Genomic DNA, 25,589 nt, shown 5'->3' with positions numbered 1-25,589 from the left:
CCGTCTCTGCTGGGATTAAAGGCATGTGCCACCACCACCTGGCAAAGACAAGATTTTTTTCCCGCTGTATTTATTCAGTTATTTTTGTAAGTATGGTGTCATGGAGATAGACCTGGTCCTGTGGATTAAATGTAGTATCTATTGTTATTGCGTAATGTTGCTGGAATCATGAGAGAATGTTGGAAACCAAAGCTGGTAGACAGGATCAAGACAAAAAAAATCAAGACAGAACCTGTTAAGGATAAATGTTGGTGGAGGGCAATAAATGCTGTGTGGGATACTGAGTGGGCTTTGGAAATAGGTGAAGTTCACTAATAGAAAGCTTGTTTAATGGATGTTGTACCTGTGTTAGTTTCTTGTTGATATTCTGGTTGTGTGGGGAAGTCAAGAAGGAGTATACAGACAAGGGAAGGTCAATTTGAAAAAGGTCAGTTTTAAATTAGAGATATTATTTTTGTAGGGTTTTTTTTTTGTCTAAAGAGTTTAAAAGGCCAATTTCAAGAACAACTTTTAGTGACAATGAATCCTTTAATAAGTTTAAAGCAAATTGTGTGTCCTTTGGACATGGGTTAGATAAAGGCACACTCCCAACTATGTATTTATTTATTATGTATACAGTATTCTGCCTGCATGTATGACTACAGGCCAGAGGAGGGCACCAGATCTAATTGTGGATGATTGTGAGCCACCATGTGGTTGCTAGGAATTGAACTAAGGACCTCTGGAAGAGCAGCCAGTGCTCTTAACCTCTGAGCCATCTCTCCAGTCCCTAGATAAAGGCTTTTATTTGAAGATTTCCATGACAAAGCTATAGGTTTTCTTTTGCTTTGCATATTGTTGGAGAAGTTTGATTCTATATATTATGTGCTTTGTGTCAGTGTATATGCTGTATTTCACCAATTTTTGTTTGTACATGTGATTCTTCATATGTCAGAAAAGGCTGGGAGTATTAAGTAGATCTTTGGGAATCCCTTTTGGGCCAAAACATTCTGTAATCTTTGTATGATAATGTTTTCAGGCTTGGAATTATAATCCTTATCTTGTCTCTTTTTGGATTTAGGAAGAAAAGGCTTCTCTTTTACATCGCACTCAGGAAGAAAGACGGAAGAGAGAGGTAATGGTTTTGACTAGTCTGTAGATTACTCTTTACAAACCCTTTTCTGCGGCATTTTTTTAAACTTTGTTCTATAAGTGCGTGCATGTATGTTTTGTGAGTTTTAACTTTTGCAACGGTTTTGGATTGTATTAAATTTTCCAGTAAGTTTTTCATTCTGGAACCACTGTAGGAAAAGATAAAATGGGCTTAAAGGTTGAGTTCTGGCTGGAGAAGAATATGGGGTTTTGGTTGCCTTTTTTGTTTATAAGAAGGTTTCCAGAAGATCTAGAAAGCCTTAATGTACAGTGTTCATATTTTCCCATATAAGGAGAAAACTCAACTTTAAGGTACTTGTTAACACAAGTTTATAAAAAAGATAAAAGGAGCTAATGCCATTCTGGGTTTTTTGTTTTGTTTTGTTTTCATTTTTTAATGCCTGTTTCCTGCCAGCCTAGCTATGTTAAGCTGGTTTCAAACTCCATTTTCCTGCCTCCTGGATTATTGTAATTGCAGTTGTATGCTATTGTATCTTATTTTGATGTTACATCTTTTGGGGATAGTTAACTTCAAACAACTTTAATGGTTAATTATAACATACTATAAGACCTTGCTTTTCTAGATATATGTTTTGGGTCTTGTTATTTTACTTGTTTGTTTATTATTTGTATCTTTGAAACTGAGTCTTTTTTATAGTCCTGGCATGGGTCTTGTTATTTCTGGGTAGCCCTGCAGTTCTAGAACTTGCTCTGTAGACCAGGCTGGCCTGAAACTGCTAGTTCTGCCTGTCTACACCACCTCCCTGGGTCTTGTTATTTCAACAGCTCATTCCTGCATTTAATAGATGTTTGGGAGCTTGTGGTTTGTCAGGTTCTGTTGTGTTTGCTTGATACAGATAGCAAACAGTTAATAAACAAGACCCTGCTCTGTGGTGGTGAGTTCTGGGTGACAGTCAAAGACTAAGATGGTATTTAGGGCTGTTAAGACAGTAGAATCATGGCTGCTCACTGAGGAGGTTAAGATGGATGGGCACTGGAGAACAGGGCAGAGTGGGTGATACTGAAAAACTAGAGGTTGATGCCGTTCAGGATCCTCCGCCTAGGGAATGGTACCACCCACATGGAATGGGTCTTTCTACATCAATTAACAAGACAATTCCCCACAACATATGCACAGGCCTACATGTTCTATTTAATTCATCATTAAGACTCTTCCAAGGAGATTTCAGTTGTGTCACATTGACAGTTTAAATTAACTAGCTCATGAACTAATGACATTTATGGTCGACTAAATTGCTAGAACTGATTTAGCTTAACATTTTAGGGAAATTCCTATACTTTAAAGCCATTCTCTGTGCATCCCTGGTAAGGGGACATAGCAATAGCAGAAATTAATTTCCAGCCTCATCACTTTTGACATTTTTGGCTAGGACATTGAGCTGTGAGGACTGTCCTCACAGTAGCATTTCTTCTCTCCAGTTGAGACAGATCACCAGTTGCGTAGTTAAAGTAACACTCAGTTGAGATTCAGATGCTCAGTCAGGAAAGGTGTTTACTTGTTGGTGTTCTTCACTGTCTGAGGAAGTTCTGTAGTGTGTCCATTTTTTTGTGTTTATTTTTTCATATATCTATGATGGGATTGCAAAATGGTTGTAACCATTTTAGAAAACATTGTCATAGAAATGTTAATTCATTCCTAGGTTTATACTTAGGAAATGCAAGCCTATCTCCTTCAAAAAAGGTGGACATAAGTTTTTATAGCAGGATTGTTCATAATAGCCCACAACGGAAACAGGACAATTGCCAACCAGATGATGTACAGATAAACAGAATATGAGATATGTATATGATCAAATGTTATTTGGCCATAAAAGGGAATGATGTACTAACACATACTACAGTGTGTATAAAGCTTGAAAACACTGTGTCAAATGAAAAAGGTCAGAGAGAAGACAGATTGAGTGATTCCATTGTATCAACTGCTCAGGCTAAGAAAATCCATTGAGAAAAGTGTATGAGTAATGACTTGGAGGACTAGGCAAGGAATGAGGGTTGCCTCCTAGAATAGGTAAGGGATTGTAGGCAGGGACTGCTCATTTGTTTCCTGGCCGCCCAAATCCAAATAATCACACAGAAACTGTATTAATTAAAACACTGCTCAGCCTATTAGCTCAGGCTTCTTATTAACTAACTCTTATATAACCCATTCCTATTATTTATATTTTATCACAAGGCTTTTGGTTTCCCGGTCAGGTTCTGGGGGTATCTGTCTCCTTTGGTAGCTACATGGCGTCTCACTGACTCTGCCTTCTTTTCTCCTCTGTCTCTGCTTGGAATTCTTGCCTTGTTCTAGTCTTCCCTGTCATAGGCCCAAGCACTTGTTTATTCATTAACCAATAAAAGCAACACATATATAGAAAGACTTCTCACATCAAGAGGTTTCTTTTGGGGGATGATAAAATGCTCTCAAATGCCTTTAATCCTAGCACTCAGAATGCAGGAGGATCTTTGTGAGTTTGAGGACATAGAGACCCTGTCTCAAACAACAGCAAAACCAATAATAATAATAAAATGAATTATTAAAAACAACAATAATAAAATGAATTATTAAAATATGTTTGTAACTGGAAGTCTTTCTTCTGTCCCATCCAGTCTCTCTCAACTTGTTTCTCTCCTGACCACCGGTTTTTGCAACTGCTTGCAAAATAATCATTTGGGGGCTTAATATTAATTGTAATTGTTTGGCTGATGGCTCGAGCTTTTTGCTGACCAGCTCTACGTATAAACTAACACGTTTCTGTTATTCCGTATTTTACCACAAGGCTCGTGGCTTGTTACCTCACATTTTTCTTCCCCTGCTTGCGTCCCTCTAAATCCACCTTTCTCCGCATATCTCTGTTTGGACTTCCTGCCTAGCTATATTCAGCCCTGGCATAAGCCAGAGCAGCTTTTTTATTAACTAGTGGTAATAAAACATTCACAGCATACAGAGGGACATCCCACATCATATGTTCATTAAAAGAATGAATTTTTTTAAAAAAAAGAATGAATTTTATGGTATTTGGATCATAAAACTAATTATCAAAAAAAATTTAGTAACTGTCATTTTCACCAGTTCTAACTGATTGTTCCTTCTTTTTTTCCCTCCATTATTCAGGAAGAAAGGCGAAGATTGAAAAATGCAATAATAATCCAGTCATTTATTCGAGGCTATAGAGACAGAAAACAACAAGTAAGTTTGTTTTTAAAGTTGAGATGTTGGCACTTTGTGGCTAAGGCTGACAACCTGAGTTCAATTTCAACAACATGATAGGAGACAACCAACTCTTCAACCTTCACGTAACATGTCATCCATCACCTAAGCATACACAAACTAAATAAATATAATGTAAAAATTAAGAGAAATTAACCATGGCTGGAGAGATGGCCCAGAGGTTAAAAGCACTGGCTACTCTTCCAGAGGTCCTGAGTTCAATTCCCAGCAACCCACATGGTGACTTACTGCTATCTATAATGGGATCTGGTATCCTCTTCTGGCTGCAGCCATACATGCAGGCAGAACACTGTATATATAACAAATAAATAGACAGGTCTTTTTAAAAAAGAAGCAAAACATATGAATGTATACAACCATATTCTTAAGAAAAAAAAGGAAAAAATAAACCAGGTGTGGTGTACGTGTCTAGTGCCAGCATTAGCGAGGCAGAGGCAAGCAGATCTAGGTGAGTTCAAGGCTGTCTTGGAGTACATGGAATTCCAGGGCAGGCTATGTAGAGAGATCCCGACTCAAATAAAAGAAGAAAAATAAAAAAAGATTTACTTGAAGGGAAGTAAAACTGAGAGGGAAATAGAAGGCTGTATGAGAAGTTATTTTAGATATAGTATTGTTTGTATTAGTAATATCTGTCTGAAATGAATTTATCATGCTTGCTTTATAGAATTTAGTGTTAATAAATAGTATTTTTCCTAATAAATCATTGTATTTGTTTTACTAAAAAGATTTATAAATAGATGAATTTGGGGGAAATTTTAAGTTTAAGACAAGTGGTAATTACAAAGAAGAAAGGTGTGGGTAGTTCTGTTAGTAGACATTTTGCATCTTTACTGCATTCCAAGTTAGGAATTTTCATTTGTGGCTTATTTTTTAGTCTTTAACTCTGGTGGTCCAGTAATCATTTCTTAGTTGTTGGTCACCATACCTATAAAACACTCATTGCTAATCTCCACTGTGACAACTGTGGAGCAGTATGTTGACACATAACTTCCTCTGCTTACAGTATTCCCTCCAAAGGAGTGCATTTGACCGATGTGCTGACTCAGCTCAGCCTGGTGGCACCTTCTGCCTTGCCGATGGTCCCAACCTTACCCTCTTAGTAAGGCAGCTTCTCTTCTTTTACAAACAGAGTGAAGACTCCAAACGTTTGGTGAGTATAGAGATATTTTCACTTAGTTCTATGTATCTATTTTCCATCTCCTTTTGGGGGGAGGGGCATGTGGAAGTGGTGAGTGTCTGAGGAAGCCAAGTCTCCTCAAGTCTACGTTTTTTGTTTTTGTTTTTTTTTAAATCCAGCTGTAATAGGTAACCTTTGTGTTGATGTATTTTACTTTTCAAAATCAACATACTTTTTAATTGATTTCTCTATTATGGTATTTTAAGTGTTAAAAGGATATTGTAGACACTCATCAGTCAGTGTAGCCCACTTTCCTCTGTTCGTCAGCCTCTCTTGTCTTTGTGCAGCTGCTGTGAGGTGTGTACCCTCATTATTGATTATGTGCATATATGGTGATACTTTACTTCAAATATAGGGTCTCTTTAAAATGTAATCTCTAAAATATTGCAGGTTTTTTGTTACTGCTAATGAGGGATAGAGAACATTGTTTCGGTGAACAGTGGGTTTTTGTGTTTTTTTGTTTTGGGGGGGTTTTTTTGGTTTTTTGAGATAGGGTTTCTTAGTGTAACCTTGGCTGTTATGGAACTAGCTCTGTAGATCAGGCTGGCCTTGAACTCACAGATATCACCTTCCTTTGCCTTAAGAGTGCTGGGATTAAAGGCGTGTGCCACCAACGCCTGGCAGGGCAAGAACTATTCTTAAAAAATGGAATGCCTGGTTCACGCCTGGAAGGATCAGGAGTTCAAGGCCGACCTGGACCACTTAGACACTGTTGCAAAAAAAAAACAAAAAAAAAAAACAAAAAAACAAAAAAAAACAAAAACAAGCTGGGCAGTGGTGGCACACACATTTAATCCCCAGCACTGAGGCAGAGGCAGGCAGATCTCTGAGAGTTCAAGGCCAGCCTGGTCTACAGAGTGAGTTCAGGACTGGCTCTATAACTACTGAGAAATCCTGTCTCAAAAAACTAGAAAAAACTAACCAAACAAAAAAGACCCCTTGTGTTTCATCTTCCCCAGGAAATATTATGAGACTTTTATATAATTGTTAGGTTAGATATTTTTATTTATGTAATTGGAATTTCCAAATCACATTAAAAGGGGATGTACAGTGAAAACTGTATGCTAGATAGAGCCCCACATGGAGCAAGTACAAGGCAAAGGGGGCTGCTTTGCTATTTATCTAGAGTTTGGCTGTAGTCCTAGCTTTGCAGCCGAACTTGAGCTATGCTGGGGCATGAAAGAACTTTGTATAATTGAAGCTGATCAAGAGAGGTACAACAGGGACTGGAGAGATGGCTTCGTGTTTGAGAGCACTAAATATTCTTCCAGAGAACCTGAATTCAAATCCAAGCACCCATGTGCTTACAAATGTCTATAACTCTAGTCCCAGGGGATCCAAGGGCACCAAGCCCCCATGTGATATACAGACATATATGCAGGCAGAAGGCCCATACATATAAAATTAATTTAAAAAACCAAAGGGGGTTGGGCACAGTAGTTAATATGCCCACCATTCTGGACTTTGCTTCTGGGCAGCTGCCTGGAATCCTTTCTGAAATCCAGAAGAGGAGTAAAGGCACAGTAGCAGACCATCTAACTTGCCTCTCAACAGACTGCCTTTGCCTTAGGGCTCCCTGTTCCTGGATATGGAAAGATTTCTAAGGAGCAGAAAACATGTAGGTGTTGTCTCTCTCCAGAGCCCCTTGGTGTGTGAGAGCTCATCTGTAATCTGGTTCTAAAGAGGCATACACAGAAGTGCTTTAGAAGCTGGATATGAAACCTTAGAGTGAAGAGGAGTCTTTGGCCCAGCCCCAGGCACATGCAAAACAAATAGTTCATGTGCAGATTGTGAAATCCTAAGTAGAGCAAAATGTCGTCAAACACAGTTCATATTAAAGGTAGGGGGGAGATTAGGGTCTGGAGATTAGGTCTTAACCAATGACCTTATTGATTAAGAGCATTGGCCACTCTTCCAAAGCACCTAAGTTCAATTCTCAGCACCCACATATCACAACTGTCTATTATTGTCCAGTTCCGGGAACCTGACACCCATGGCAAAAACAGAAATGCACATAAAATAAAAATAAATATTGTTTTAAACCCGCAATATAAAAAAAGAAAAATGAGTTAAAACCAGATGTGATGGTGAATGCCTGTGATTCCAGTACTAGGGATTGTGGCAAGTTCTGACTAACTGAGCTATAAGTGAGACTCTTTCTCAAAAATAAATAAGGAAGTTCAGAAGAGATCGTGAATAAGTACAAGAACAGTTTTCCTGTGACAAAGTCACCTAATTAGTTCCCCAATTCCCACTTGGAAACAAGCAGGATTTTTTAGTGGTACTAAATGCAGACTTAAACATTTATGCCCATCCCCCCCTTATTTATATTTCTCTCTCCTTCTCTTCTCCCCTCCCCCTTCTCTCTTTCTCTCTCTTTTTTTCCAAGACAGGGTCTGTAGCCCTGGCTGTCCTGGAACTTGATCTGTACTGTAGACTAGGCTGGCCTTGAACTCCCTGAGAACCACCTGCCCCTGCTTACCAAGCATTGAGATTAAAGGTGTGCACCACAACCACAGCACAAATACATGTTTTACTGTTACTTTAATGTGGTCCTATGCCAAGAGAGTGATGTGCTGTGACTGCACTTTCTTCCTGTATGTATCTTACTTTTAACTTTTCTTAAATTAATATTTGCCTTACTTTTTATTGTTTTGTTTCTTTGGTTTTCGAGACAGGGTTTCTCTTTAGTAGCTTTGGAACCTGCCCTGGAACTTGCTCTGTAGAACCAGGCTAACTTTGAGCTCACAAAGATCCTCTTGCCTCTGCCTCCCAAGTACTGGGATTAAAGCTTGCCACACTTTTTTAATTAATTGGTTTTCTTTGAATCTCTTACTCTCTTCCACCTGGCAACAGTTCTGTGCTTCATTCTTAGCGCAACTTTTCATAAACCCGGGCTGTCCCTGTCTTCATGCATTTCTTCCTAGCACTCTCTAGGCCTGCTGTTGCTCTGAGAAAGCCTTTGTTTTGCTTTTTCTGGTTTCTCTGACTTTTCTTGGTTTATTTTCTTAAGTTACTGATACTCATTCATCCTTGGTTGACACTTAAGATATATAAGGACAGGGGGCTGGAGAGATGGCTCAGAGGTTAAGAGCACTGATTGCTCTTCCAGAGGTCCTGAGTTCAATTCCCAGCAACCACATGGTGGCTCACAACCATCTATAATGAGATCCGGTTCCCTCTTCTGGCATACAAACATACATGGAAGGAATGTTGTATACATAATAAATAAATAAATCTTAAAAAAAAAAAAGATATATAAGGACAGTGTGGGGCTCTGGAGGAAGAGCTCAGTGATAGAGTGCTTACCTCAAATGTGTGAGACCATCCTATCGTAGGGTTTTTGTTGTTCTGATGAAACATGAAAAACATCTTGGGAGGAAAGGATTTATTTCAATTATACTTCCATATCACAGTTCATCATTAAAGGAAGTCAGGTCAGGCATTCAAACAGGGCAGGAACCTGGAGACAGGAGCTGATGCAGAGACCATGAAGAGGTAACATTAATTGGCTTGCTCTTGATGATTTGCTGAGAAATTTCGGACCAATAACCCCCACAATAGTCTGGGCCATCCCACATCAATCACTAACTAACAAACTGCCCTATAGGCTTCCCTGTAGGATCTTTTGGAAGCATTTTCTCAATTGAGGTTACTCTCAGATCACTAGCTTGTGTCAAGTTGGCATAAAAACTAGCCAGCATTACAGAAGCAAACACAAACGAAAAAGCAAAATAGTTTTAAATATTTTCTCATCTGTCTTTAGTAAATAACAAATATTAAGCAAATAAGATATTTATTGAGTACAATTTTTTTTTCGGTAATAATGGCACATCTATCACTTGTCAAATCCAGGGGATGGCAAAATGACTTAGCAGGTTAAAAGAACTTGTGCCAAAGCCTGATGACCTGAGTTGAATTCCTAGGACCAATATTGTGGAAGGAAAAAACTGACTCCTGTAGGTCACTCTAAACTGTAAACACATCATGCCATGGTATATGCTCATGCACATACGTACACATAAAACATAAATAAAAATTAAATGAAAAAAATTTAGAAAAGATTGTCAAATGAAGAACCGAAGCTAATTCAGAAAGTGTTGAAAATAGTATAATATTCTTAACTACTTTGAGATTTTTTTTAATTCACTTCAAATACCTGGTTAATAGAATAAAGCTTTATTCTTGGAGTTCTTATAACTGCCTTCTAGCTTTTTATCATTATAGTTTTATATGTGTTATTTTTATTTGTTAATAGGAGCCACAAAATTTAAGATAAGCTATGTCTTAGGTAGTTTGAAAGGTTTATTTCATGTTGGTTCCCATGAAAATGGATAGGGTGGTTCCAGATCAGAATGATCTACTTTCAGGCGGTGTTAAATAGGTTTTACAACCAGAAAACAATATGAATCTATTTCGTAAAAATACAGTGGAGGAAATAGAAGAGAGTTCTTGTTGGGTGTTGAGGTTTCAGTGTCATTTAGAATCTGCCACATACATATGGTTTACAATCAAACCTTGTGAACACAAGGACATTCTGCTTTCCTGAAGTCATAAGTTAGTCATCATTGTTTCTAAGTGACCAGTTCCTCTGACCAGTCCAGTTATGTGATTGTCCTTGGACAGGGAGCCCTGTTATTGCCTTCCTGTGAAGAGTGTGTGGGAGAAATTTCCCTTTAGTAAATCTCTGTGTATAATATAAAAATAAAACAAAAAAAAACCTTAAATAGTGCATGGAGTTAGGGAAAGGAAACAGAAAGGATGTTGAAGGAGACTGCAGCTCTGCATACAAGAAGGGCAAAGAATTGTTCATGCAACTTGAGGAAAGTGCTACATTCCCTGTGTGGTGTTCTGGTGGATTGCTTCCTTTTGCTTATGACTTGTTTTAAGTAGAATGAGCTTTATATATTCTTTGTTTAGAGACTAATGTAGTAGTGTATATTAACATTGATGTTATTAAGATGGAGATATACAAGCCTGCTAAGAAAATTTTGAGTTAAAAACCTTACTCTTTATCAAGTTTTGATTAAAGTGTAGAAACCATGTAAAGACATTTTTTAGTATTATCTAAATAATCAAGCAAGTTTTATGGGTTATTTTTATGTTTTACTCTTACAGATATGGCTATATCAGAACTTAATTAAGCACAGCTCTCTGTTTGTAAAGCAGTTGGATGGATCAGAAAGACTGACCTGCTTATTTCAAATAAAGAGGTTGATGAGTCTTTGTTGCAGGTAAGTTTTGTCATAGTTGGAAACCTAAAAATGTGTGAGATATCTTTAGAATTTAAGTGGTTTGGGAAGCAGCTTTGTTTTGTTTTATTGGTTTTCTTTTTTTTTTCTTTTAATGTGTATGGCTATGTGCCACGTACGTGCCTGGTGCGCAGAGACCTGAAAAGGGTGTGAGAGCCTCTGGAACTGGACTTACAGAGTTGAGCCACCTTATGGGTGCTTGGAACTGAACCTCAGTCCTCTGGTAGAGCAACCACCACTCTTAATCACTGAGCCATCTCTCTAGCCTTATGATTTTTTCATTTCTTTTTTTTAAAGATACGAACTTGCTTTTTAGCCCAGGCTGACCTTGAATCCAAAGCAGTCTTCCTGCCTTGGCCTCTCAAGTGCAGTAATAAAATATAGATACCTTTTTAGGAAGACATAGATGTTAGTTAGTACTGGGGGGGAGGGGCATTAGAAAGGGAAAGAGAGGACTTGAGGTACCTCAACAGAAAGTCTTTGCAATGAGGTCATTTGGAGGTCAGGATGGTTCTTGATGTGTTAGGTCAGAGCTAGCCTGTAGAGGAGAGCCAGTGCAGATTTTTAAGCGTCTTGGCTTTAGGTGAGCAAGTGGGGAGCCAAAGGAAAGTTTTGATCAAGGTCACACAGCGTGAATTTTTTTCTAAAATTTTCAACATAAAAGAATTTAAAAAAAAAAAAGCCACACCTGTTGCCTGTTGTCTTGAGTCAGCAGGTTTTTTTTTTGTTTACTTGTTTTTTTTTGTTTGTTTGGTTTTTTTTTTTTTTTGAGACTGACTGTGTAGACCAGGCTGGCCTTGTGATTAAATAAGGTGTGCATGGAATGATTTAACTGCAGTCAACCAGTTGAATGTTTTGCTGAACCATTGTAATTTCTGTCTCATGGAGTCACTCTATTCCCCAGATACTCCCATATCCAGTTCTAGAAAGAAGGGTCCTCTACAAACCCCAGTGTTATGATCACTTTGAAAATGATTAAGATTGATGTTGCCTGAATCCAGAGAGTTCAAGCACCTAGGTTGACAGACCCAGTGTAGCATTGGGTGAAATTCTCAGTCCATTCTCAGGTTCTTGAGACAGAACCTGCAATGATAGAGTATACTGACTCTGTATCCAGAACTATACCCTCCATGTGTTGGAAATGACTGAAGGGTAGTGATAGCTGAATCTGAAGGTATGGGCTACAGGTTAGTCACTCTAGGCAGCAGTGAAGCCTGGGGCTTTGATGAAGGTGTGTTCAAGAAACAGGTGAGTGAAGGGTTTTAGAGACTTTGGGAACTTTAACCTAGATAGGACTCTAAAGACTTGTGTGAAAGATAACAAAAGACTGGCCCTGGGGGGCTGCTGAAAAGAGCAAAAGGAACCAGCTGATTAAAACTGAGGTGGAGCAGAGGGATAGGTCAGAATGAATACTTTCATCTAAGCCTCAATGAGTATGGGTCAGGTCTTAATGTTTCAATGTGAGGCTGTCTGGATGCTGTAGCTGACTCAAATCTGCTTTCTCTTCTTGATTGAAATCTTTGCTTTCTATAGCCTGTTTAGTGTTTGGTAGGACCCATGGCTCTGCCAAGTAAAGAAGCAGCCTGTATGAGCTGGGCAGAGTGCTCTGGAGCCTGTTTGGAACTATCTCAGTGATTCGTTTTCCCCCTCAGCAATACCCTTGGTCTGCTGCAGCATTGAAATAATGGAGTGGCAGAAGCATTTGGGGAAAAAATCATACCTGGTCTTTTGAGGAGTTAGCCTTGATGGTACAGAAGGAAGACTTTCCAAATTAAGAGAAAAGAAAATGATATAGTTCCAGGTCATGACATGTAGCCTTGGAGAGGTAAAAAAGAACAGTTTATCTATACTGTCAAGAGGCAAATAGTGAGAAAATAGGCAACAGATGTGAGCCCATCTTTGAAAACAAAACCTCTCTCTAAATTGGATCAGCACACACTTGAAAATATTACCAGTATTAGAGAAGTAGAAATCCATGTTGTGATACATACGCATAGACTCAGAGTTGCTGGATTCTAATGCTTCCTACCAAGTGCAGCCAGGACTTCCTCTCACAGTGTCTGTGGGAACCTGGTAGCTTCATGTGCAATTTAGATTTGGGATACAGTAGTCCTTTTTTTTTAAAAAGAAAAACAAAAACAAACATTTATTTATTTATTATGTATCCAGTGTTCTGCCTGAATGCATGTATGCCAGAAGAGGGCACCAGATCTCATAACAGATGGTTTTGAGCCTCCATGTGGTTGCTGGGAATTGAACTCAGGACCTTTGGAAGAACAGCCAGTACTCTTAACCTTCTGAGCCATCTCTCCAGCCCCCAGTCCAGTAGTTCTGTATGTAGAAAATACCCAGAAGAGATGAGTCATTGAATACACTGGCGTTTGTCATTAAATATTCTCCCAGCTTTCCTCTGAGACACAGTTTCCCAACCCCAGATGTAACATTTTCACATGGGGAGACAGTAGTTCAGTGTGCTCAGGGATTGAGGTTTGCAGGTGTATTATGCGATAAGCCTCAGAGAGACAGTAAACAGAACCAATACACTGAGCACACTGTACATCTTCTTTTGCATAAAAAAAACCCAAAAAGTACAGCCGTATCCACAGATACAGAGACAAGTGGTAGAATGGAACATGAGAAGAGAGTTGACTGGAGACACCTAAGATCAGCTTCCTTTTCGAGGTTGTATGTATCTTTCAAATATGGGATGTAGAAGAGTGTATAACAATGCCTATGCCGTCAGTTTTAAGAAAAGACATGGAGGAACTGGAGATGACTCAGTAGTTAAGAGTGCTTGCTGCTTTTGCAGAGGACTAGAGTTCAGTTCCTAGTACACAGCCACCTGTAACTATATTCCCAAGGAATCTGACACCCTTCTCTGGCTTCCCACAGGCACCTGCACTCATGTGCACATATACACATAGTCACACACATATACATGTTAAGATTTTTTTAGGGCTGAAGAGATGTCTCAGAGGTTAAGAGCATTGGCTGCTCTTCCAGAGGTCCTGAGTTCAATTCCTAGCAACGACATGGTGACTCACAACCATCTACAATGAAATATGGTGCTCTTTTGGTGTCCAGGCAAAACATTGTATATATAATAAATAAATCTTAAAAATTTTTGAGTCATAGAGCCTTTTTAAAATTTTTTTATTTGTTGTGACTGGATCTCCATCTATAACCCCAACTGGCCTGGAATTCACACAAATTTGCCTGCCTCTGTGTCTTAGTCAGCCTTCTGAATGGTAGGATTACAGGCCTGTGACACTACACCTGGCTGGAGGCCATTTTCAAATCAGACTGTGATAATTAAGATTCCTTTTGTCTGTAGTTCTCCTCCTAGCAGGCGGGGAGGCCTCAGTCAGGACCAAAGAGAGTGTGCTGTTCTGTACTGTTGGGAACCTGCAGGTCTGGACAGACCTGATGTCACTGGTTGCAAAGGCACTTTTTACAGAAAACTTTACCCAGGTGAAAATGTAACTTCTCTTCCAACAATCCATGGGCTATGGTTTTCTGTCACTGTTTGTAATATTTGGTTGTCCTCTTCTGTCTCTCCCTCTGAGATGGAATATTTTTCATGTCTACCTGCTAAAGGGATACTGTTGACACATGATAAAAGACTCGGGCATTCTGAACATTGTTGCTTGAGCAGTAGTGCATTGACTCACATGCTCGTCACAGAAACTGGAGCCGTCAGGGAAACTGGCAGCCCTGACTTTCTAGTAAGTATGTGAATCTGTTTTACAGGTTGCTGCAAAACTGTAGTGATGACAGTTTGAATGTTGCACTTCCAATGCGAATGCTTGAGGTGTTTTCATCTGAGAATACATACTTGCCTGTTTTACAAGATTCTAGCTATGTGGTGTCAGTGATTGAACAAATTTTGCACTACATGGTTCACAATGGTAAGTGGGGCAAACCTGTGGAGGTGGGCATAGTTGTGGAGGCATGCATTGTCTTGTGTGCTGTTGAAGGATGGTACTGCTCTGAACAACACACTATGATCTTCAGAACAGAAGCTGTGCGTGTGTGCCTTCTGGGAGAGTGACGCAGCCACTGAGTTCTAGCATTGGTCCCAACCTCTGGAAATGCCGAAGTCTTTTCAGTGTCTGTACATAATTATTCATTGTTTTATAAAAAACAAGTTCCTCTGGTTAATCATAAAAGGAGCTGGTTTAAGGCCGGGTGTGATGGTACGTGCCTTTAATCCCAGCCCTTGGGAGTAAGAGGGCAGGCAGGCTTCTGTGAGTTTGAAGCCAGCCTGGTATGCAAAGAGTTCCAGGACAATCAGGACTGTTAAACAAACCCTGTCTTGGAAAAACAAAAAATGTTGGTTGTTCTTGAAAGTTATAAATTACTGTTACTACAAAGTGTTGATAACTGATTTTTATTGAAGTATAAACCTATATAGATTAGCTGATATATATTCAAACCACAAAAATTATGGTCTCATTCATTTTTACTGTTTGTAGAGCTTAGTAAGTGTAAATACCCCTAACTTGCTTTGTTAAAAATCTCAGAAAACTACTGACTTAGTGAAAATCACAGTGAAATTTGTTGAGTTTGATTTTCTAAGAAATAGATTCATGATGGCATTGAACTTGAGTGAACTTGTATAATGTATATATCTAGTTCAGGCTAGGCATTTGATGATAATTTTCGTTTTCCTGTTTTCTAAAACTATTAGGAAGATAATCATGAGCTGCACCTTCTTTGAAATGTTTCTAAAAATGAAAGGTGATTGAAAATCCCATCAAGGGGGCTGGAGAGACGGCTCACTGGTTAAGGGCTCCATCTAATCTTCCAGAGACCTGGGTTCAATTCCTAGCACCCACATGGCAGCTCATTGCTGCCTGTGCCTCCAGATTCAGGGGATCCCACACCTTCACACAGACATACATGCAGGCAAAACATGAATGCACATAAAATAAATAAATAATTTTAAAAAATCTTCCGTTAAAACTGCTGCTTTTGTTGTGTGCAGTGGTGTAGCTGTTTTTCAGTTGTTTTAATGAATTATTTTGTGGTGTTACTGTCCAGATTGTGGTCTTTAAGTATGTTGTTGTTTCTTCTAAAAGAAACTTGGGAGCTCTTACAGACAAGCAGGTCTTGGTCAGGCTAGCAAGGTGAGACAGACATTCCACCAACAATTGCTGGGTAGCATGAAAGTGTTAAGGATACTGTAGACTGAAGGACATTAACATGTCTGAATCCATGATTTCATTATAACACTAAGGGAGCCTACAACATTAATTTCATTCTGAGGTGTTTGGAGTGTAATCAGAAGGTCACATTATGGATCTTACTGGGATTATAGGATTACGAGTCAAACATGTTGATTAAATAAAATTAATAACACCAGACAGTTGGCAACTTGATTACTTAGTAGCTATTTGTGATATTAAGAAGTACTAATTCTTGAGGCCAGCCTGATCTACAAAGTGAGTTCCAAAACAGCCAGTGCTATTACAGAGAAACCCTGTCTTGGGACGGGGAGGGGGAAAGTACGAATTCATTTTTAGCTATGATAATGGTCCTCTTAAAATATTTTGCAAGTCCATGGTGGCACACACCTGTAATCCCAGAACTCAATAGGCAGGCAGATCTCTGAGTTCAAGGCCAGCCTGGTCTACAAATCAAGTTCCAGGCCAGCCAGAGCTGTTACACAAAGAAACCCTATCTTGAAAAAAAAAATTAATCTTTTCATGATATACTGAAGTAATTATGTTTTAGGTTTGCTTCTGAATGAATAGGTAACGGTGTGTCAATACCGGCATTGTAGGCATTATTGATGCTAACTAAGCAGTAGATATGAGAGTCTATGTGCCATTCAGGTCTTAGCAAAATAAATGTAGCTGAACGTGGTGACTCACCTGTTACCATAGCACTTGGGAGACTGAGGAAGGAGGATTGCTATGAGTTTGGTGCCAGACTGAACTACAGAGTGAGACTCTTCACCTTTTCATCCATCTAACTTTATAAAACACTTAAAAATTGATGATGGTGGGGCAGGAGAGATGGCTCAGTGGTTAAGAGCACTGCCTACTCTTCCAAAGGTCCTGAGTTCAGTTCTCATCAACCTTATGGTGGCTCACAACCATCTGTAATGAGATCTGGTGCCCTCTTCTGGCCTGCAGGCAGACACAATACTTTATACATAATAAATAAATCTTTAAAAAAAAATTGATGATGGCAATTGAGATACCTCAATGAGTAAAGACACTTTCTTCTGGAAACTTGAACTGAGTTCAATTCCTGGGTTCATCAATGTAGAAGAGAACAGATTCCTCCAAATTGTCCTCTTAGGCTTCCCAAAAAATATATTTTTAAAAATTTTAAGGCATTTCTCTATTGTAATGAAAAAGGGCACTAAATATAAATGCATTTTCCCCGTTTTTTTTTTTAGGGTATTATAGATCTCTCTACTTATTGATTAATAGCAAACTTCCATCAAGTATTGAATATTCCGATTTATCGCGAGTTCCTATAGCAAAAATTTTGCTGGAGAATATCCTAAAACCATTGCACTTTACATACAGCTCTTGTCCTGAAGGTGCAAGGTGGGTGAGTGAAGATTGGGCAGTCACATGTTTTCTTTATTAGTATGTCATGGTTCATGGGGAAGTGTGCAGTGTACTTTTCTCTGTCTCGCCTGTGCCTAACCTAAATTTGTAATTCTGATGATCTAGCTATTTATTTCCTGCTCTTTAGTACCATCATGGAAAAAAAAAAACATTAATAGAAAAGATATAGGGGCTGGAGAGATGGCTCAGTGGTTAAGAACACTGACTGCTCTTCCAGAGGTCCTGAGTTCAATTCCCAGCAACCACATGGTGGCTCACAGCCATTTATAATGAGACCTGGCACCCCTTCCTGGCTTGCGAGCACACATGGAAGGAATGCTGTACACATAATAAATAAATATTTTAAAAAACAGAAAAGATATAAAATCAAGTTCTAGTCTCTACTTTGGAATATAGATTATTTACTTAGGAGAACTTTTGGGGAAGTGATTTTAATCTGTGATTTGATGGGTAAGATGTTTTGATTCTCTTTAAATCCCTTTTCCTTTTCAGACATCAAGTTTTCTCAGCCTTCACAGAGGAGTTTCTGGCAGCACCTTTTACTGATCAAATTTTTCATTTCGTCATTCCGGCGTTAGCAGATGCACAAACCGTCTTCCCTTATGAGCCCTTTCTGAATGCATTATTGTTACTAGAGAGTCGAAATTCAAAACGGAGTAGTGGAGTGCCATGGCTCTTCTATTTTGTTTTAACTGTTGGCGAGAACTATTTGGGTATGAAATGCAAGGTGTACTTTTCCTAACTCCTGTATAGATAGTTGAGCAGATGAGTCAGGAGAAGACTGTAGTGACATTTTAGCATGAATTTCACAAATTGTTAGAAATCTTGAAGTCCAGGCTGTTTTCCTCATTCCCATTTTTGTGATCAAAAAGCAAGATATGAGCTTTCCCAACCCTTTTAGTTCCAACACTGGCTAATTGAAGAGAGGGTCAGATTCCACAAGTTGAAGGCTTAGTACCATGAAACTGCCTGCACTTCAGACCCTGTTGCATAAAATGGATTGTTATCTTTGCTCCTGACCAAGTTACAAAATTGGGGTTCCTGAAACCCCTTCTTTGAGCCTGATAGTTTACTAAAGTCTGAGAAGCATGTTGACTATTGTATTGCAATCATTACAGTTGAGCAGCCAATAGTGTTGAGGTCTGTGGGGAGGGTATGGGGACTTGAACACTTATCTGGTATGTTCAGGCCCTCGGAACCTTGTTCCAGTTTCAGTAGCCCTTTTCCTGATCACCTCTCTTTAGAAGCTGGGGTTGGGTTTAAAGTAAAAACTCTTGCCTGCTTATCACTTTGCCTGTCCAGGTATTAGCACACCTTTAGGCTGTTTAAGTCTTCAGTAACCTTAAGCAAAAACTCAGAGGGTGTGGCCAGAAAGGGCTTGCAGGAGTGACCAGAGACTTTGCTGGTTCCCTGAAACAAAGACCAAATTCATTGCATAGTGTGCGGCAGTTTGGATTTAATTAAAACAGTAGGGCCCGTTCAAAAGTACCTCTCTGGATGAAGAAAGTGATGCCAAAAATGTCTGAAGTAACTCTTAGTAACTCATGTGCTGATTGTTTTTCAAAGGAGCACTGTCTGAGGATGGCCTGCTGATTTATCTACGAGTGCTCCAGACCTTCCTCTCTCAGCTACCTGCTTCACCCTCTGGTACAGGCTGCCCTGATTCCACCAGTGACTCTGAGGATGATAATGAGGAGACTGACCAACCTACCAGCCCTGTAAGCAACCATACTAGAAGTATTCTTCTAGCTACTCACCTTTAGTTCTAAAGCCAGGAAAGTATATAGGCCCTGTTAATCTAAACTGGTCAGTCTTGTCCCCTGTCTACTCTCATTTCTACAGCTACTCCCAATCCCAGAATCAACTTGAGTGTCTCAGTTTGCCAAAGGAAATAAAAGAAGTAAATGCCGCACTTGCAGCTCAAGCAGCTTCCTTAGCATTGTATGACCAATATCAACTCCCTCTGAGAGAGGCTGGGGAAGTAAAGTTATATACAGTCTGCTTCCTATCTATGTTAAGATGTGGTGTTGGCTTTGTTACAGGATGCTCTTCCTTCCTGTGAGCAGAGGCTGATTTAGGAACAAAAGCGTGTATAAACCCCCTTCCTGACTGTTTTATTGCTGTTTCCATCTATGGAAAATGTTACTTCATTTTAAGTCATTCCCTCCCCATAGTACATAATGGTTTTAGGGGATCTCTTACACAGTTTTATGCTTCGATTCCTCTTTTCTTTCTCCTATCCTGGAGATAATTCTTTCTTCTTTAGGTTGAGAATTAATTATCAAGTTATAAATAAACCAAGAACCACTCATTTCTGGGCCAGATATTTCGTTCTAGTTTTTTTTTTCCTTATATGTGTATAGGTTGTTTTGCAAGCATGTCTGTCTGAATGCCAAATGCATGCAGTGCCCTCCGAAGACTAGAAATATTTGTGAGCCACCATGTGGGTGCTGATAATTTAACCCAAGTCCTCTGAAAGAGCAGCCCGTATTCTTAACAATGGAGTCATCTCTCCAGTCCCCCTTTTAAGACTTTTTAAAGACGAGATCTCGTGTAGCACCTCTAGCTGAGCTAGAACTCACTGTGTAGTCCAGGCTGACCTTGCACTTAAGCCATCCTTATGCCTCTGCCTCCTAAGTGCTGGAATGACTGGTGTGGGCTGCCACACATAACTCTTTTTGGAGGTGGGCACAAGGTTTCACTGTCTAGCCCTGGTTGGCTCCAAACTCATAGAGATTCTCCTGATTCTGCCTCCTGGGTGCTAAGATTAAAGGTATAACTGCTAAACCCGTATTTTAAATTTTATTTATTTTGTAGGGTTGGGGATTAAACTCCTGGCTTTGAGTATGCTAGATAAGTGGTCTACCTCTGAGCTACTTCCCTAGTCCACCTGACTTCTTCTTAATTCTTAAGAATTTAAGTATATTTTGTTGGCTCATAAAAATTATATGATGAGCTTGGCAGTGGTGGCTCGTGCCTTTGGTCCCAGCACTCAGGAAGCCGCAGGCGAATGAATCTCTTGAGTTCAAGGCAGCCCAGGTCTACAGAGTAAGTTTCAGGATAGCCAGGCTACACAGAGAAACCCTGTCTTCAAACAAACGACAAATTACATGATGGGGTGGGTCTGATGGAGTACACCTTTAATCTTTTCACTTGGGAGCCTGAGGCAAGCAGATCTCTGAATTTGAGACCAGCCTGGTCTACAAGAACCAGTTCCAGGATAGCCAGAGTTACACAGAGAAACCATATCTCAAGAGAGAGACAGACAGACGTTGGCAGTGGAACTAAGGAACTGAGGATGTAGTTCAGTGGTAGACTACTACTCTCTTGCCTAGCATGCCCCAGGCCCTGGGTTTCATTCCTAATAGCATCCTCTCTGCAGGGGAGAAGGGGAAAAAAAATAAAACCACCCTGAAATAGGGATAGATAGGCTATACTTATTTACTGGGGTAATAATTTAGAACAATTTGTCACTAATTTTATTGGGTCAGATCCGATAGGTTTATGGTTATATTACTACCTTTTCTTTCCTCTGATACTTAATTAGGTAGAACTTAATTTGATTATAGGAGACCTCTCCAAGGTCAAAGTTGCTCTATAAGTCAAGTGCCATGGCTCACTACTATAATCATGGAAAGTTGAAGCAGGAGGATCTCAAGTTTAAGACCACCTTGAGCTACCTAGTGAGTTTGAGGGCAGTATGAACTATGTAGGAAGACATGTCTCAAACCCTCCCCGCCAAAAATGTGTGCCCTCAACTCTTTTTTGACTTTCTGGTTTCAGAATAATGTTTTCACTTATGTATAGTAGTTTGCAAAATTTTGTGTCTCAAAACCAGCAATACTACCATTGTGTTCTCAAGGTTCAAGTTTAGTGGCTGGAATTTAAGACTTTTACTCTAAAGGAGTGTTGGATTTGGTAAATTACTGTAAGTTTTCAGAGAGTTGACAGTACTGTCACAGACACTCTGATTTATGTTTTTGTATGCACATATGTCGGAAAAAGCATATATCTTTAGTCAATACTGTAAATTAGTAAGCCACATGACATAGGTTTTATTCAATAAATTTAAACCTAGTGAAGTTATCAAACACCAAATTTATTGTATTTTGTATATTTAAATTTTTTTGTCTCATAATCTAAAGTAGAAATTTCACTAGATGATAGTTTCACTTGGTGTCTCAGTACAACTCAGATCAATGATATATGGAATGAATTTTTCTTAAGATATAAATGCTAAAGTATATGCTGAATTTTAGGCAGAATTTGAGCATTCAGTAGTTGGTGTGCTGCTGTGGTGAACAGAGTTGACACCTGGTGGTGACTGTCCTTGAGGAGTTAGATTCCCTCAGGGTGTGTTAGAAACAACACTGGGAGGTAGTGGCTGATTGTTAGGTGTAAAGTGATAGGTGATTGCTGGGTAAGTTCCAGTAGCAATGCACTCACTGAGATTCACTCTCTGTTGTATGTAGGAGGATGGCAGGGTCTCAGCCCCATACATCACCGAAGAATGTCTGAGAAAGCTGGATACGAAGCAGCAGACCAACACCCTGTTGAACCTGGTGTGGAGGGACTCAGCCAGTGAGGAGGTCTTCACGAGGATGGCTTCCATCTGCCACACACTGATGGTGCAGCACCGTATGATGGTGCCCAAAGTCAGGCAGGTCTCTTGGGGTTGATGTAAACAGGTGGGGGAGTGTGCTATCTCCCTATGAATCATGGAATGTGAATTGTGACCTCTTTGTCTGTTTTCTGATAAAAGAGGACAAAGGATACTGGACTCACCAAACCCTTCATAAAAATGAGAGACTTTTTTTCTTTATGGAACCATTTATTATTATTGTATATCCTTCCTGGCCCTGAGTGTGGTACAGTAGCAAATTTCTTCAGCTAGCTTCGCTTGCAGTAGTATCTTGCATATGAGTGTTTAGGCCTCAACATACATTTTTAAAATTTGGATTTATAGCTGTGTGTCAGTATGCTGAATTTCTTTTTAGGCTTTCTTCATGGTTTATTTTAGTCATGTTTCCTGTGGCAAATTACTATAGTCAGTAAAAATACCAACACATACATACCATACATACATACATACATACATACATACATACATACATACATAGAAATGTAAATTGTGAGAGAAACTTTTAAATGGGCGGTGGGGGTGCACATCTTTAATCCTAGCACCTGGGAGGCAGAGGCGGGCAGATCTCTATGTTTGAGGCCAGCCTGGTCTACAGAGCCAAGTTCGAGGACAACCTAGGGCACACAGAGAAACCTGTCAAGAAAAGAAAAGAGAAAGGAAACTTTTGGTTGGGATAAAGCAAAGTGTGTAAGTTTTTAAATGCAGCCTGTCACCTGGGCTCTCTGCTCTAATGAGCCATCCACTGCTTGTAGTCAATTGCAGTAGAGCAGGTGTGAGACACAAAGGTGCCTCACCTTGATTGGGGCACATGATCAATAGCAGGAAGTCATCCCTTGCTTTGGATGGTAATTTTTGGACACGAGCATTGCTGCCTTGGTTGTGCTTAATTTCAGAGGTGTTTAAGGACAGGAGTGAATAATGTCCAGTGCAGTTTTAGAGTGGACCATGAGCCTTAGGGTCTCTCTAAGCATTTAAGAACATCCTTATCACAGCTGCTTTATCGTCAAGAAAAGAAGAAACATACACGAATTTGTTCTTGCTGTTTGTTCTAGGTTAATACATTTTAAAAAATACTTAAGCTAAAAAAAAAAGAATAAAGCAACTTTCTGTGTTGGCTCAATTTTATGAGTACAGCCCTGTTTTCTCTGAGCAACTATCCAGGACTTTTTATTTTATTTATGTTTTAAATATAGTAAATTTTTAAATTTAGGCTGTTTTGTTTTTTGAGTATTTTCTAGTTTCAAAGCTGAGATTGGTGGGTTTAGTTTCTCTTTAGTGTTGGCTCTCAGGATTATAAAGGGTGTGGTAGTCTGTTTTATACTGATAGAGATTTCTGAGACAAGCATGGGTATGAAGAAAGGACAGAGAACTCTGTATGGAAGGACACAGTTCTGCATAAAGATGGAGAAAAGAATGATAGTGTATTATTCTGTGGTTGTATAAATAGATTGGCTGCATCTACAGTGAGCTAGCTGGAATGATCCAGAGGTGGGGAGAACTCTTTCAACTGATGCTTTATGTTTAGTTTGTTATCGAGTCGCCTAATTTTCTTTGAACTAGTAACTTGGTTACAAACTTCTTTTTGAGACTGGGTCTTGCTATTTTACATGAGCTCCTTCGGGAGGGCCTACACAGCTTTGGGCAGCTTTCTGGCAGCCATATTCATTGGTTATAAGCCCAAACCATGGGTTCATGTCTTGTCCTTTCATAATTTAGGGTAAATAGTTATGCTGGTAACTACAGTTTGTGTTAGGTTGTATATTAACTATTATGTAATGTGTGTATGGTTTGTAAGTATTTCTATAATGCGTTAAAGAAAACAGTAAAGACATAATGAGACAAATTCTGTTTTCCTGTGATTTTGTGTCCTTTAAATTATGTTGTCAGAATATATCAATAGATTAGTAAACTTTGCTTTAAAATCTGCGTTATGTTTTATGAGTGAAGATCATATAAAACTAATAACTTGTTAAACATTTTAACAACTCTGTTGGATTCTTATCTAGTTTAAGCTAATTTCATGTAGTTTATTGTTAAACACAATAGAAATAGGACTGTTTTGTCAAGATTAGCACTATATTAATGTATTATGAGTTTTTGAAAGCTAAGTATTCTTTAAACATTTGTAAGATTTCTCAAGGCATAATTTATTGCTGATGTGGTAGCACATGCATATAGTGCTAGCACTGGAGAGGTAGAGGCAGGAGGATCAAGAATTCAAGACCATCTTTGGCTATGTGAGACTCTGCTTTCAATATAAAAAGAAGGGGAAAGGACATACGTAGATTTGGAAGAGATGCGCACCAGAATCATTTTAGAATCCCATCCGTTTTAAAGTTTTCATTTAGTAGTGTTAAGGAATGGTAAAGGATGGCAGCATCCTGAGTGGTGAACACCGCTTCTCAACTAAAACAGGTTTATGTACTAGGGCTAGATGTGTGTTTTGACTGTTGTTTGAGTCAGTGTCTTTTTATGCACCTCCTCGATTTTTGTGTGTGTGTTTTTTTTAATTATGTGAGGGGCAGTGCCCATGGAGGCTAGAAAAAGGTCAGGGGATCCTGGAGTTAGAAGTGGTTATAGGCCACCAGTGTAGCTGCTAGGATCTGCACTTAAGTCCTCTGCAAGTGTTGAGCCATATTTCCAGCCCTTAGGGTTTTGTTCTCAACACAGGCTTTCAGGTTCCCATGTAGCCCAGGTTGGCCTGGAACTTATAATAATACTCTTTTCTTAGTTTCCCAAGTACTCACATGTGAGCTGCCACATTTATCTGGGAAAGTGTGTTTTTAGAGTCTACTCTTAAAAAAGAAAACCAATTAGTTCTACAGGGAAATGTCTGCTCAAAGTGGTTATAGTTTTAGTATTGAATTGTCAGTTTAACACAGCTCTGTATTTAAAGATTTTCTTCACTGGTCAATGGTGGCACATACCTTTAATCCCAGCACTCCAGAGGCAGAGGTGGGCAGATCTCTGTGAATTTGGGCCAGGCTGGTCTACAAATCAAATTCCAGAACAGCCAGGACTGTTTCACAGAGAAACCTGTCTCGAAAAAAGATTCTGTTCTATACTTCTAGTTTATCTATGGAGGTTCTCAGCTTATTCAAGGTGAACTAAGTTTTAAATTTTTTTATTACCTCTGAGGATGTTTGGGATTTATTTATTTATTTATTTTTTTATTTTTTTTTTTTTTTTTTGGTTTTTCGAGACAGGGTTTCTCTGTGGCTTTGGAGCCTGACCTGAACTAGCTCTTGTAGACCAGGCTGGTCTCGAACTCACAGAGATCCGCCTGCCTCTGCCTCCCGAGTGAGGGATTTATTTTTAATCTTGCATATCCCAGAAGCAAACTGTTACATATCTTATTTTAGTACTTCTTTGCCAGGAAGTAATACCTTCAGCAGCAAAATGCAAAGTGTGGCATTTCTACCCATATGCTAGAAGGATTGCATATGTCTTGCTATGTTTCTAAAACCTATGAGGCTACCCATAGAGGGTCTCAAGAGGGCAGGAATGTCTTGGGTATGAGTCATGTCTCCAAAGTGTTCACTTCTGTGGCTTCATATGGCCCAGA

The 25,589-nt window shown here is 39.3% G+C and overlaps 1 protein-coding gene across 1 annotated transcript in view; it reads left to right on the top strand.

The window, feature by feature from the left end:
• Positions 1 to 25,589, top strand: part of Ube3c (ubiquitin protein ligase E3C) — a 101,423-nt gene that overhangs the window by 15,529 nt on the left and 60,305 nt on the right. The window contains exons 2-10 of the mRNA XM_075955840.1: positions 1,061 to 1,114; positions 4,250 to 4,324; positions 5,370 to 5,516; positions 10,662 to 10,777; positions 14,546 to 14,703; positions 17,205 to 17,358; positions 17,875 to 18,095; positions 18,949 to 19,100; positions 21,855 to 22,042. Coding sequence (XP_075811955.1) covers positions 1,061 to 1,114; positions 4,250 to 4,324; positions 5,370 to 5,516; positions 10,662 to 10,777; positions 14,546 to 14,703; positions 17,205 to 17,358; positions 17,875 to 18,095; positions 18,949 to 19,100; positions 21,855 to 22,042 — 1,265 coding nt within the window. The remainder of the gene's footprint in view (positions 1 to 1,060; positions 1,115 to 4,249; positions 4,325 to 5,369; positions 5,517 to 10,661; positions 10,778 to 14,545; positions 14,704 to 17,204; positions 17,359 to 17,874; positions 18,096 to 18,948; positions 19,101 to 21,854; positions 22,043 to 25,589) is intronic.

The sequence above is a fragment of the Microtus pennsylvanicus genome, chromosome 21, assembly GCF_037038515.1.
Source record: "Microtus pennsylvanicus isolate mMicPen1 chromosome 21, mMicPen1.hap1, whole genome shotgun sequence".
NCBI lineage: Eukaryota > Metazoa > Chordata > Mammalia > Rodentia > Cricetidae > Microtus > Microtus pennsylvanicus.
Note: the sequence above shows the minus strand (reverse complement) of the source record. Positions and strands in the feature narration are given on the sequence as shown.